At 43.8% G+C, this 14,384-nt stretch overlaps 1 protein-coding gene across 1 annotated transcript; it reads left to right on the plus strand.

Moving 5' to 3' along the window:
- The first annotated feature begins 125 nt into the window (after positions 1-125).
- Positions 126-12,695, plus strand: LOC110535961 (extracellular matrix protein 1). The gene is made up of 10 exons (XM_021621383.3): positions 126-656; positions 1,367-1,423; positions 1,541-1,609; positions 1,847-1,924; positions 2,040-2,392; positions 2,873-3,078; positions 9,733-10,018; positions 10,201-10,418; positions 11,722-11,809; positions 12,016-12,695. Exons 1-10 carry the CDS (start codon positions 578-580, stop codon positions 12,196-12,198), a joined length of 1,617 nt encoding a protein of 538 aa, XP_021477058.3. The 5' UTR covers positions 126-577; the 3' UTR covers positions 12,199-12,695.
- Positions 12,696-14,384: the final 1,689 nt, after the last annotated feature.

The following is a 14,384-nucleotide window of genomic DNA, read 5'->3' on the forward strand; positions in this document are numbered from 1 at the left end:
CAAACTGGCTTCCTTGACACATTTTTGGGTGTGCCAGGACCATTCACAGTTGTGCTCACTCAGATTAGCTCAACACCGATTGGCTATGACTTTATACTTGTTTTATCAAGGGAGGGCAAATGCTTGCTGGCTTCCCTTGCATTCGACGCTACACATACAGGGAGGCGCTGTTTCGCTCGTTTCGATGCTTTCTCCAGTGTGATAAATTCCACCTCTTGCGAAATGAAGGACAATTATTTATTTATTTTATTTGCCCATTTTTGGGAGAAGCCTGGCTTCCTTCCATGAAAACACGCCACTGCTGACTCATGGTGGAAAATATCCCTCCTTCTTTTCCCTCCAATCACAAAACAAATATACATGTATTTATGCCCTCTCACAACTCTCATTCTCTATTTCATACCGCTCCAAAAAGACTTAACGGTTTGAAAAGGAAGGACCTTGATTTGACGCTCAAGTGTCGTTTCCTGAACTTGACGTGGCTTTGGAACGACTTTGCGAAACACAGGGAGAGTGGGGTGGTGAAAAGGGGCGAAACAGAGAGAGTGGAAACAGTCCTGTGAAAGAGGACAAGGATATGTCAGTACTCGAAATGGGTTGGTCTTGGGCTCTAGCTTGCTGGTGTGCATTAGTGCTGGTGTCCGCGGCATCTGAAGGTTTGTAGCATACGAGTTTTTTTTTGTGCATGTTTTATGTACTGGTTTGTTTATGGCTCACCTCCTGTTTGTGCATGGTCTGTTAGAAGTGCACAGAAGAGGCCATTTTTATGCCCTATCGAGATCATGAAGAAAAACATTATTTGTTGGACGTGATACATTCCATTCCACCAGTTTAGTGTGGAACAACTTTGTCCAAGTCTACTAACAGTCAAACTATTATTTTAGGTATAACAAACATCTAGACTAAATAATTCACACCATGTTAATTAAAGGTGCAATATGCTGAATTGGCCCCGCAATTTCCTAGTTGCTAAAATTGTAATAGTTAGCCTAATTTCAGTTTGTGACAAAACAAGCAATGTGTAGTGTAGAGAATCATTGTACCATCTAAACCGCTATGAAATTCCTTTTCAATAACCAAAATATTTGTATTTTAAGCTGTTTGAAGCTGGTATACAAAACCAGAAGCAAAAATGTAACTTAATAAATTGGAATGATAGAAATAGCGCACATAGAACAGATCTTCCGCTTCTTAGACTTGCTTTCAATGAGAATAACATAAGTCATATTTCTATGTGAAATCTAGGTGGTGGACAACAGTACTGACATTACATGGTCAGAGTGTGATGCTTATGTAACCAGTGGGCGTGTGTGCTGGTCTCTTGTGTTTTTATGTCTGTGTTTACATTCTCTCATCCCTTCCATAGATAGGCCTGGCATGTTACAGCGAGAGGCCTCCTTTGACCTAGAGGAGCTCCTGCAAGGTTAGTGTATGTGTGTGTGTGTGTGTGTGTGTGTGTGTGTGTGTGTGTGTGTGTGTGTGTGTGTGTGTGTGTGTGTGTTTCAATGCCTTCACAGTGCTGTGTGTATATGTCTTCCAGGGGCGAGTCAGCTAGAGCCTGATATAACCCAGAGGGAGGTGGATTTTGGGGGACTCTGGGAACCCATAGGTGAGTGTGTTCTAACTGTAACCCATAGGAGAGGTGGGTTTGTTCTATCCAGCCTATTCACAGATCTGTCAGTGTTAATGAAAGAAAGGAGACGAGAGAAGGAAAGTATTCCAAAGTATTTGGGACACATCCTCTCCTATGCCCATGCCATTCTGCCATGTAATTAATACAGTGTAGGCACATGACATGTTATTAGTGTATGGCTGTCAGTATTAACTCCTGTCTGTCACTGTGTAGAGTTTCCTGTCATGGAGCAGAGAGAGGTCACCCATGAACATATGAAGCCTTACCTGCTCAAAGTCCTCAAGGAGAGAGGTGGGTGGCGATGCCTTCCCTGATGGTATACTTCATATCACACAGCCAATGGAGTATGACGTGTGTGTTGTATCCTGTGTGAGGGAGGTACAGTAACAGAAGTGTGTGTTCTCAGCGGGCTCCAGGGCAGCTGACGTAGACATCACCCAGAGGGAGATCACCCTGCACCTGGACACAGACTTTACACCTGGAGGTCGGCCGATGGCTGGGCCTCGCTCGTTTGGGGATTCCCACCCCAGTGTCCTCTTCCCCCCCGGTCAGCCATCCCCTGACAACCTCCAGGCCATCTGTCTCCATAGCAGCCGTCGTCCCCGGTACCCTGCCTACTCCTTACCCCAGACAGGCTTTGGCTACCTTCATCGTCAAGGTGACGCCGTCAACCGGATAGAGTCCTGGTACAGCGCATGTTGCCATAGGAACGGGACACAGCAGGTCCAGGAAGTGACGCTGTGCTGCGTTACACAGGCGGTGAGTGTTTCTGTGGCAACATTTGATTCTGTCCTGTTCCATTCTTTCCTGTCGTGTTCAGTTCTGGTCCGTTCACTCCTATTGTACCAACAGAACCGCCTTCTATGTGCACAGATGTAGTATCGATGAGGACAGACGATGTCTAGGGGAGATGAGACGGTAGTAGTGATGAGGATGTCTAGGAAAAATAAGGAAAAGGGGGATACCTATACATTCAACTGAAATGTGTCTTCTGCATTTAACCCAACCCGAGACAGTAGTAGTGAAGACAGAGGATGCATAGGGAAGATGAGACTCAGCAGAAGGAAAGCCCATACAGACACAACAGATAAGCCTTGGCGTTTATCTGTATAGCTGTGTAGAGGGGAAGGTGTTCATGAGTCAGGCCCTTGAGGGCTAAAGCTTTACCTTCACCATTTTAGGACTTATTTTATATCTATTTCTGATGTGTGAATTGATGTTTGTATATGTCACTTACAGTGGGAACAGGCCCTGTCCACATTCTGTAGTGATGAGTTCTCTGTGAAGACTCGCCACCACCACTGCTGTAAGAAGGAGGGCGGGGCCAGACTGAGCTGTTTCCATAGGGAAAGCCCAAACCCCACCTACCTGCCGACCACCCAGGGGGAAGGCTCCTCCCCCATACCTGAACCTGGCTTCACCTTTAACCCCAACACTTGTCACAAGTAAGGAGAGAGAGAGACCGGTTTACTTTAGGTTTAGGGTAGGGCTGTTTTGGTGACGGTATTACGTGACTGTTTAGTCACAATAACTAGGCTTCTCCAAAACTGCGCTCTGATGGTGCTGATGATCATTTGTAGAGTACCAAACTTGCTAACAGTCAGTTGCTAATGTGCTGGTACTCAGCACCTTACTGTCTCTCTGATCACTCTGACATCAATAGAAATGTAATTGAAAATCTAATCAAACACTTCATGTTGCGCAACATTTCTATAGGCTATGCAATCGACAAAACAATTTTTATGGCCTCTTTTAAAAAGAGGATCCCATTAGCTTTCTATTGACTAGGCCTACTATATTTATTTCTCAACTTTCCAAATATTAAGCACATTGCTTTGATTTACAACAGGAGTATAGCCTACCTGGCTGGGATGAAAATTAACTATGGGAAAGCTCCCCTATTCCAATAGGTGCATGATAATGGTCCATTCTAAATCATAACACATTTCACACCCATTATTTAGTATGTGTAAAGACCAGATTAAAATAGTCTGATTAGTGACAATATTATCGCTTGTGAATGATCTATTATCACTTAATGGCAAGAAACAGCACGTGCCTTTTTTAGTCCTACTTTTTCAAATCGCACGTCATGTAGCCTAGCCCATAGGCCTATAATCCCTGGGACACGGTAAGAGAGCACATAGCCCATAGGCCTATAACCCATGGGACACGGTAAGAGAGCACATAGCCCATAGGCCTATAACCCCTGGGACATGGTAAGAGAGCACATAGCCCATAGGCCTATAACCCCTGGGACATGGTAAGAGAGCACATAGCCCATAGGCCTATAACCCCTGGGACACGGTAAGAGAGCACATAGCCCATAGACCTATAACCCCTGGGACACGGTAAGAGAGCACATAGCCCATAGGCCTATAACCCCTGGGACACGGTAAGAGAGCACATAGCCCATAGGCCTATAACCCCTGGGACACGGTAAGAGAGCACATAGCCCATAGGCCTATAACCCCTGGGACACGGTAAGAGAGCACATAGCCCATAGGCCTATAACCCCTGGGACACGGTAAGAGAGCACATAGCCTACAGACCTAGAACCCCTGGGACACGGTAAGAGAGCACATAGCCTACAGACCTAGAATCTCTGGGACACGGTAAGAGAGCACATAGCCTACAGGCCTAGAACCCCTGGGACACGGTAAGAGAGCACATAGCCTACAGGCCTAGAACCCCTGGGACACGGTAAGAGAGCACATAGCCTACAGACCTAGAACCTCTGGGACACGGTAAGAGAGCGCATAGCCTACAGACCTAGAACCCCTGGGACACGGTAAGAGAGCACATAACCTACAGAGCCTAATGAAACATGTGTTCTTATAAACTCAGTCAGTGCGCAGTTGCGTGTGAAAACAGAGTTTTGACTGGCCATTATATAAAAGAGGATCCCAGCTTTCTTGTGCTGATATATTTGTCGGTGTAGCCTAACTGGCATACATAGGCAGTGTGTGAGTTTCATATTTGGGGAAGATATGTTTCACAGTAAAAATGCACCTTTTATAATAAAGCATAATGCTGTTTCTTATGTAAAATAGCCTACTATTGGAAATGTGAGTAGATTGGATGGTCATAATTTAGGCTAATAATATAACTCAATCATTGTTCGCAAAAAAAATACCATTCAATGCATGGCTGAGCGTGTATAGCATAGACTAGAGTATGGCTAGGCTGTATCAGATAGGCCTACGTTTATTCTTTGAACGGGAAAAATGTCGTTTTATGAACACATTTCATGCATTTCTACTACACTATATATGACTGGAGACATTAGCAGAATATGTTTTTTAATAGGACAAGTTAAAGGGTAGCCTACTCTGTTGACAGTGGCAACAATTTCAATAAAAAAACGACACTGTCTATATAATAGGCCTACGAGAAGGGCACAAATAGAATATGACGTCCATCTAAACTGGAAGAGGTGGGCCATTCTAATCAAAAGTAATTCCACACATATTAGTAGGCTATATGTAAAGATCAGATTCAATTAAGAAGAGTCTGATGGGTGAGAATATTATCAAGTGCTTGTCAAATTGTGAATGATGAAGTGTGTGCAGCCTGCGCGAGAAACGGAGCAGAGCACATGCCTTTCCTGCTTTTTTCTAAAGCATCATCAGTCGCATCATGCAGCCTTAGAACCTATTTAATATCAGAACCTTTAGCCGAACATTTGCATGACAACTAAAGCTGCATAAATAACTCAAAATTAAGTATATAAAGTACATTCGGAAAGTATTCAGACCCCTTGACTTTTTCCATGTTCTGTTACAGCCTTGTTCTAAACTGGATTAAATCGCTTTTACCCCCTCAATCTACACACAATACCCCATAATGCAAAAACATGTATTTATTTTTATACAGAAATGTGACATTTACATAAGTATTCAGACACATTACTCAGTATTTAGTTGAAGCACCTTTGGCACCGATTACAGCCTGGATTCTTCTTGGGTATGACGCTACAAGCTTGGCACACTTGTATTTGGGGAGTTTCTCCCATTCTTCTCTGCAGATTCTCTCAAGCTCTGTCAGGTTGAATGGGGAGTGTTGACCGCACAGCTATTTTCAGGTCTCAACAGAGATGTTCGATCGGCCACCACCATGCCACCACCATGCTTCACCATAGGGATGGTGCCAGGTTTCTTCCAGACGTGACACTTTGGTTTCATCAGACCAGAGAATCTTGTTTCTCATGATCTGAGATTCCTTTAGGTGCCTTTTGGCAAACTCCAAGCGGAATGTCATGTGCCTTTTACTGAGGAGTAACTTCTGTCTGGCCTCTCTACCGTAAAGGCCTGTTTGGTGGAGTACTGCAGAGACGGGAGAACCTTCCAGAAGGACAACCATCCCCACAGAGGAACTCTGGAGTTCTGTCAGAGTAACCATCGTGTTCTTGGGCACCTCCCTGACCAAGGCCGTTCTCCCCTGATTGCTCAGTTTGCCCGGATGGCCAGCTCTAGGAGTCTTGGTGGTTCCAAACTTCTTCCATTTAAGAATGATGGAGCCCACTGTGTTCTTGGGGACCTTCAATGCTGCAGAAATGTTTTGGTACCCTTCCCCAGATCTGTCCCTCGACACAACCCTGTCTCAGAGCTCTATGGACAATACCTTCGACCCCATGGCTTGGTTTTTGCTCTGACGTGCACTGCCAACTGTGGGACCTTATATAAACAGGTGTGTGCCTTTCCAAATCATATCCAATCAAATTAATTTACCATAGGTGGGATTCCAAGTTGTAGAAACATCTCAAGGATGATCAATGGAAACAGGAAGCACCAGAGCTCAATTTACAAAAAAAAAAAATTAGCTTTCTGAATATGGGGTATTGTTTGTAGATTGAGAATTTGTTTTCTTTAATCCATTTTAGAATAAGGCTGTAACGTAACAAAATGTGGAAAAAGTCACCTGTGCTGAATACTTTCCGAATTCACTGTAGGAGGACCTGCTTCTTTGTTAATGAAAAAAACAGCTGCATGTGCGCACTTTCTTGGAAGTCCTTCAGAGAAAATATCCTTTCTATTTTATTTCAGCTATGTTCATTGTGTTCTTTATACTATAAAATAATGCCACGATATTCTAAGACAATCTTGCCTGCTAAATGAACTAGTGTAAGCACACAGCCATATGGCATAGTCTGATCAGTGACTGACATAAGGACAACTGAGTTCATCTACTCTACTCTGTTCATCTTAGACTACATTTTCTTCATATCATGTTTCTTTAGACCTGTCTAAAATAATTATTTGGGATTTATTGTGACGGTGTAGGCCAGGTATTCCCAAACTGGGGTACGCATTGCCGTCGTAAGTACGCCAAATAAGTGTGATTCACATTTTTTAAATTGTTTTATAATACTTTTTTTTCTCTTCACATTTTCAAACAGTCCAACTATATTTTTCTTGCTTTAGTAGCCTCGTTTCACTGCCAAAAATAAAATTAAACCAACTAGTGTTCAGCGAAATAACAACACAATGTCAAATACAGGTAGCCTAGTCAAATATTTAACATCCAATCACGTTAACCGTTACTCTCTCGTGGGAATTCCACTAGCGGTCCGTACAGTATGTAGCCAAACGTAGCTGCTGCTTACTCTGTTTGCTCGAAAATGGATTAAAAAAAGAAATAATTAAAGGGACACATAGCAGCTCTACTGGTAGTACTGCTACTACCAGCAGTACTACACCTGCACCTGTTGACAACACAAGTTGTTCTGCTTCCATAGAGACACATAGCAGCTCTACTGGTAGTACTGCTACTACCAGCAGTACTACACCTGCACCTGTTGACAACACAAGTTGTTCTGCTTCCATAGAGACACATACCAGCTCTACTGGTAGTACTGCTACTACCAGCAGTACTACACCTGCACCTGTTGACAACACAAGTTGTTCTGCTTCCATAGAGACACATACCAGCTCTACTGGTAGTACTGCTACTACCAGCAGTACTACACCTGCACCTGTTGACAACACAAGTTGTTCTGCTTCCATAGAGACACATAGCAGCTCTACTGGTAGTACTGCTACTACCAGCAGTACTACACCTGCACCTGTTGAGAACACTAGTTGTTCTGCGTCCATAGAGACACATACCAGCTCTACTGGTAGTACTGCTACAACCAGCAGTACTACACCTGCACCTGTTGACAACACAAGTTGTTCTGCTTCCATAGAGACACATACCAGCTCTACTGGTAGTACTGCTACTACCAGCAGTACTACACCTGCACCTGTTGACAACACAAGTTGTTCTGCGTCCATAGAGACACATACCAGCTCTACTGGTAGTACTGCTACTACCAGCAGTACTACACCTGCACCTGTTGACAACACAAGTTGTTCTGCTTCCATAGAGACACATACCAGCTCTACTGGTAGTACTGCTACTACCAGCAGTACTACACCTGCACCTGTTGACAACACAAGTTGTTCTGCTTCCATAGAGACACATAGCAGCTCTACTGGTAGTACTGCTACTACCAGCAGTACTACACCTGCACCTGTTGACAACACAAGTTGTTCTGCTTCCACGAACACATCTAATGCTAGCATCAGTAATTCTACATTTGTTGTTAGCCCAGGTAGCATGGACACTGACAGCTGTGAATCTGATGCAGCCGAAGAGCTACTGCCCCCTTACTCGGGAAAGCACCGAACAACAGACAGGGACGTTGGACCATCGAAGAGGAGCAAATATGATGAGAACTACATTGATTTGAGGTTCACTTATATTGGGAGTAGTGCCTTTCCTCAGCCACAGTGTGTTATATGTGCAAAAGTACTATCTCACAACTCAATGAAACTTTACCTCTTGCACAGACATTTAGAAACAAAATAAGAGAATTAAGATGACTTTCGAGTAGTAAGACATGTATAAAAGCAACAGATGGCATTAATAAGAAGGAGCTAGAAGCGTCTTATATGGTGAGCTACCGAGTGGCTAGGACAGGCAAGCCCCATACTATTGTGGAGGACTTAATTCTGCTGCCGCGGATATGGCTGGGACAATGCTGGGGGAAAAGGCCAAAATTATACAGACAATGCCTTCATCAAACACTGTTTCACGATGCATCAGTGACATGGCAGGGGATGTTTTGAAGTGACTGCTTCACATACAAGCCAGTGAATTCTATGCGTTACAGCTGGATGAGTCAACAGACGTGGCGGTCCTGGCACAGCTCCTGGTATATGTCCATTACGTTTATGGGGCGTCAATTAAGGAAGACATCCTCTTCTGCAAACCACTGGAAATCAGGACAACAGGAGAGGATATTTTTAAAGTACTGGACATCTTTGTGACATAAAATGGACTTTGGTGGTCAAGATGTGTTGGTATCTGTTCTGATGGCGCAAAAGCCATGACAGGGAGACATAGTGGAGTGGTAACGCGCGTGCAAGCAGTTGCTCCTGACGCCACTTGGGTACACTGCAGCATCCACCAAGAGGCTCTTGCTGCCAAGGGAATGCCTGACAGCTTGAAAGATGTTTTGGACACCACAGTGAAAATTGTTAACTTTGTTAAAGAAAGGCCCTTGAATTCTTGTGTATTTTCTGCACTGTGCAATGAAATGGGCAGCGACCATGTAACACTTTTACAAAATACAGAAGTGCGCTGGTTATCAAGAGGCAAAGTATTGTCACGTTTTTTAAACGTGTGTGTGTGTGAATGTCTGAAGGGGTACGGGACTATAAAAAGTTTGGGAACCGCTGGTGTAGGCTATATTAAATGGATTTATTATACTTTTTCAAATGTAGATGTCCTAAGGTCTGCATCAGTGGCTTTTAGACTATGCGTGGAAGTCAGGAGATGCTCGACGTGTTTATGTAGGCCTAATTAACTGTCAATTACTGTGAGACTGACCGTGGCATCAGTGGCTTGTAGGCTATGTGTGGAAGTCAGGAGATGCTAAATGTGTTCATGTAGGCCTAATCAACTTTCAATTACTGTCAAGTTATTTGCATGACAATCACCGGCAGACAACATTTCATGACCTCCACAGCCCTCGTTTAGGGGTAACTGTAAAGTTCAAATTGTCCTTTTTTATGGCAACTAATGACTACATGTATTGTGTCCTTTCCTCCCAGGTCCCAGCCCGGTCCGCGTACTATCAGAGGGGAGAAGCACAAGAAGAGCCCCCAAGCTACTCCCAGAGTCTCTGACATCAGCTTCCCCCCTGGACGCCCCACTTTCGACAACATCAAATTGGTCTGCCGTCTACGCAAGCACCGCCCTCTCTACACCCCCAAGTGCCTGCCACGTACAGGCTTTGGCTGGCTGGCCCGCCAATCAAAGGCCGTGAACCGCCTGGAGAGAGGGTTCAAACACTGCTGTAAGGGACAGGAGGACGTGCTACCCTGTGCTGAGGGAAAGGTAAGGAGCAGTGTGTGTGTGTGGGCTATGTGCTATGGCCTGCCTACCTGCACTTGTCAACATGGGAAAAGTAAGGATCCAATTCATACCTATGCTGAAGAAGGCTACTAAACTGAAACATCTGTATAAATGATCCTCTATACAGTGAAAAATAAAAGTTTTTTTCATCTCTCTCCTCTCAGTGGCGTGAGGTGCTTGACAGGTTCTGTGAGGAAGAGCAGAAGGGGAGACCTCACAACTCCTCCTGTTGTGATGTGGGAGAAGGTGAGGACAGGTATACCTGTTTCTCCTCCCGCGCCCCTCATCCAAACTATGACCAAAAGCTTGACTCTGCCTCTGCCGCACCACAGACCCACACCCTCGGACACATCTGTGAAACATACAAGATCATCAAGAAGAAGTAAGTGTGTGTGTGTGTGTGTGTGTGTGTGTGTGTGTGTTTTTAATTTGACCTTTTTCCTCCTCAGTCACATTTTTATGCTGCCCAGCCTGATTGTTTATCTTTCTGGGTGACAGAACCAGAGCTTTCAGAAAGGGTACATTTCACTGTAGTAGATGGTGACTGTAGCTATGTTTCCATCCAGTTGGTGACAGAACCAGAACTTTCAGAAAGGGTACATTTCACTGTAGTAGATGGTGACTGTAGCTATGTTTCCATCCAGTTGGTGACAGAACCAGACCTTTCAGAAAGGGTACATTTCACTGTAGTAGATGGTGACAGTAGCTATGTTTCCATCCAGTTGGTGACAGATTTTAAATATTGCCATTTTTCCACAAGTGGTGTGTTTCCACCAAACTGACTTGTTGCTGATTTTTGTAGTGCACACAATTTTTTTTTCTTCTCCATTTTCCTGAATAAAAATCTAAAGTTCAGTGTGTTTCCATCATATTTCCAACTCTACTGATAGATTTGTCACAAACGGTTGTTATAAATAGTAAATGTGCCAACTCTGGTCTTGGCACATTCGCTCGAGCCAACAGCTAGCAGATACAGTGTGAGTAAGCTAGTCTACATGATGAGATTTATTATGGATAACAGCCACCAGTATTTACATTTTTTAAATGGCAGTCAAGCATCAATCATCATGTCACCAGAATAAAACCCTTAATATTTATTGGAAAGGAACATCAAGCTCATCACTGTGCACTTTCACTACCCTGTGAAGTTGATCATTTATTTAATCTGTAGCCTAATAAACTGTATAGTTTCCTGAGTCGTAGTGGAAGGACCACACCACTACAAGATTACTTTGCTATGATGGTTATTATATCAATATTTGCACATAAAGCTGTTTCCACCGCCATTTCTCACATAATACATTTTACGGACACAAAACGATCCCACCATGTCAAACGAACAGTTATCTGTTGGCATTTATAACATTTCACTGAAACCTCCTGTTTCCATTCCAGTTGTTGTGGTTTTGTTTTATACGGTATGACCTTACTCGCAGTAAAACTGTGGATGGAAACGTGGTTAATGACATTATAATTCCAGATTTGCATTGTATCAAAGACCTTTACCAAAAGTTAAAAAACAATAGTATACAATAACTTTCACAAGTATCTTATTACAGCAGCTAGTTTGATCCAGGGACATTTGTACATATCTGTCTAACAAAGCCCTTTGACTGATTTGGTTTGATTATCGAGTAAAACAAAGATGTAGTTTACTGAGATGATCTTGCAATCTGCTCTCTCAGCTTCCCTGTAGCTCTCCCTGTCCAGAACTTAGTGGGCCAATGCTGCCCCCTGCCAGCAGACCAGAGAACTGCATGTGTTCAGATACAGGTGAGTTCGACACTTAATAATACAGGTTCACACAGACAACCCCATATCTCATATTAACCAGGTTGTCCCAATGGGATAAAATGAACATGATTGGCCATCAAGTGTCTACAGGATCTAAGATTAAAAGTTATATTGTAGGTCTAAGGATATAGCAGGCTTTTTGATATTGTTGTTTTCATAATTTCTCTCTTTGACTGTGAACCCAGCTAGTGACGCTGGCAGAGAGCCGCTGTTCTGCAGAGAAGCCCTCCTCCCCTGCTGTCTTCCAGAAATGCTGCCCTCCCTCCTCTCAGGACGCCCCTAAGTGCCTCTCCGGCCTGCTCATGAATGCCATCACCAAGGCAACCAAGTCCCCACGCCTTAGAAAGAGGAAATGCCCCCTCGCCTGATTTTTGTTTATGTTGATAACTTTTCACGTTTCACTCTGATGGCAGTGGGCCAATCTGAATTGGCAGTCAGGGGATTTGTGCAGTAGTCACTACATGACCATGATAGAATTGGCTAATACAGAAGAACTGTTGAGCAATTGCATGATTTAGTCAAACAGGAGTTAGGGTGTGGGTAAGAGTAAGCAGAATTTATAGTTAGAAAGTTACATTTATTCCATATTTTCTAGCATGGCCAGATGACAACTAATTAATGTATGGTATCCGAGTGCACATAATATTTCAGTATTACTGTCAGTGTCTGTCATTAAGAGGGTGTTATAATGATAGAACACCTGGAGAGCTGATATATCTGCTTTACGAATGAAATCACCATTTGTATGACCACTTATTTTTATACTCATGTTTCAGATTTGTTAGTTGTATTTTCTTATAGCTAGTGAACTGCTAGTCCAGTTCTCCTGTTCTAGCATTTGAAATAAATCTGTATATTTTCAAAATGTTTCCTGTGCCATGTCGTAATCATTTTGGAGTGAAGCACTGCCAGTTATTGTAATTTGACATTATCTGACACATGAACAACATTGAAATGATTATTTGAACAAACTGAAATGTTGATGGAAGTGGACTTTATGTTATAGTGACTGTGTGACTTATCCACTAAGTTAGTGTAGTAGAACTTGCATTAATAGAGACAGACAGGGTCCTCACTAGCTGTCACAGCCACAGAGTTTAGCCCAAAGCCTGGCAGATGGCGATATTGAGTGGTTTCATCTCACCGTCCAAAGGCATTGTATGAAGCCGGTTATATACACTTGTATCCCCGGTGGACCGGTTCTTACATGAAACATTCTCCATTCAGGCTGCAAAGGCATCGATTTCCTCAATTTGATTTAGTGGTGAGAAGGCAGAAAAATATGGGGAAACTATGTGCTTTCTTTATGAAACACTATTTTCCACCACCATGCTAGAGTGGCTAAGAATGTTAGTCCCAGATGTTGCATATTGCGTTCAGCCAGTCAGGTTGCAGAAGTCTGTACACCCCACCCATAGCAGCGTTGGAGGATGTTTCTGGTTTTCAGGGACACAGTATTTTTTAACTAACTTCTGTTTCCCCTGAAAAACATAAGTGGGGACTCCGCTCGGGCCTCTTTCGATGCCTGCTATGTTAGTTTACCCCTGGCTGAACTGGGAGAGCAACGTCAGGGAAGAGCGCGCTTGTTTGAAAGGGAAGAGCGCGCTTGTTTGAAATGGAAAAGCGTTGCAGTAGCTTTTGATAAAGAACATCAAGACGAAGATTGTGGAGATTGTGACAGCCGGCTAAATGGCATCCCTTGAGAATGCAAGAACAAGATGTATGTCAGGAGAAGTGCAGTATTATCATAAGGAGATGTATATTTGGAATACGGAGGAGGAATGGAGGGAAAAGAGAGGCAGAGGAGGTCTAAGAGAGAGAGGAAGGAAGAGGCTGAGCTTGAGTTGGTTACAAATGGTGGAAAAAAGGGAGATGATTTGTTAGTATAGAGACAAAGTAGAATCTCAATTTAACAGCTCAGACACAAGAGGTATGTGGCAGGGTCTACAGTCAATCACGGATTACAAAAAGAAAACCAGCCCCGTCACGGACCAGGATGTCTTGCTCCCAGGCAGACTAAATAACTTTTTTGCCCGCTTTGAGGACAATACAGTGCCACTGACACGGCCCGCAACTAAAACATGCGGACTCTCCTTCACTGCAGCCGACGTGAGGAAAACATTTAAACGTGTCAACCCTCGCAAGGCTGCAGGCCCAGGCGGCATCCCCAGCCGCACCCTCAGAGCATGCGCAGACCAGCTGGCTGGTGTGTTTACGGACATATTCAATCAATCCCTATCCCAGTCTGTTGTTCCCACATGCTTCAAGAGGGCCATCATTGTTCCTGTTCCCAAGAAAGCTAAGGTAACTGAGCTAAACGACTACCGCCCCGTAGCACTCACTTCCGTCATCATGAAGTGCTTTGAGAGACTAGTCAAGGACCATATCACCTCCACCCTACCTGACACCCTAGACCCACTCCAATTTGCTTACCGCCCAAATAGGTCCACAGACGATGCAATCTCAACCACACTGCACACTGCCCTAACCCATCTGGACAAGAGGAATACCTATGTGAGAATGCTGTTCATCGACTACAGCTCAGCATTTAACA

Source organism: Oncorhynchus mykiss, chromosome 2 (assembly GCF_057628025.1).
Source record: "Oncorhynchus mykiss isolate SJ-2025 chromosome 2, ASM5762802v1, whole genome shotgun sequence".
Taxonomy (NCBI): domain Eukaryota; kingdom Metazoa; phylum Chordata; class Actinopteri; order Salmoniformes; family Salmonidae; genus Oncorhynchus; species Oncorhynchus mykiss.

Coding starts and splice junctions, on each gene's coding strand:
- LOC110535961 (XM_021621383.3), top strand. CDS start 578: ATGTCAGTACTCGAAATGGGTTGGTCTTGGGCTCTAGCTTGCTGGTGT. Junction 657..1,366: donor GGTGTCCGCGGCATCTGAAG/GTTTGTAGCATA, acceptor TCCCTTCCATAG/ATAGGCCTGGCATGTTACAG. Junction 3,079..9,732: donor AACCCCAACACTTGTCACAA/GTAAGGAGAGAG, acceptor CTTTCCTCCCAG/GTCCCAGCCCGGTCCGCGTA.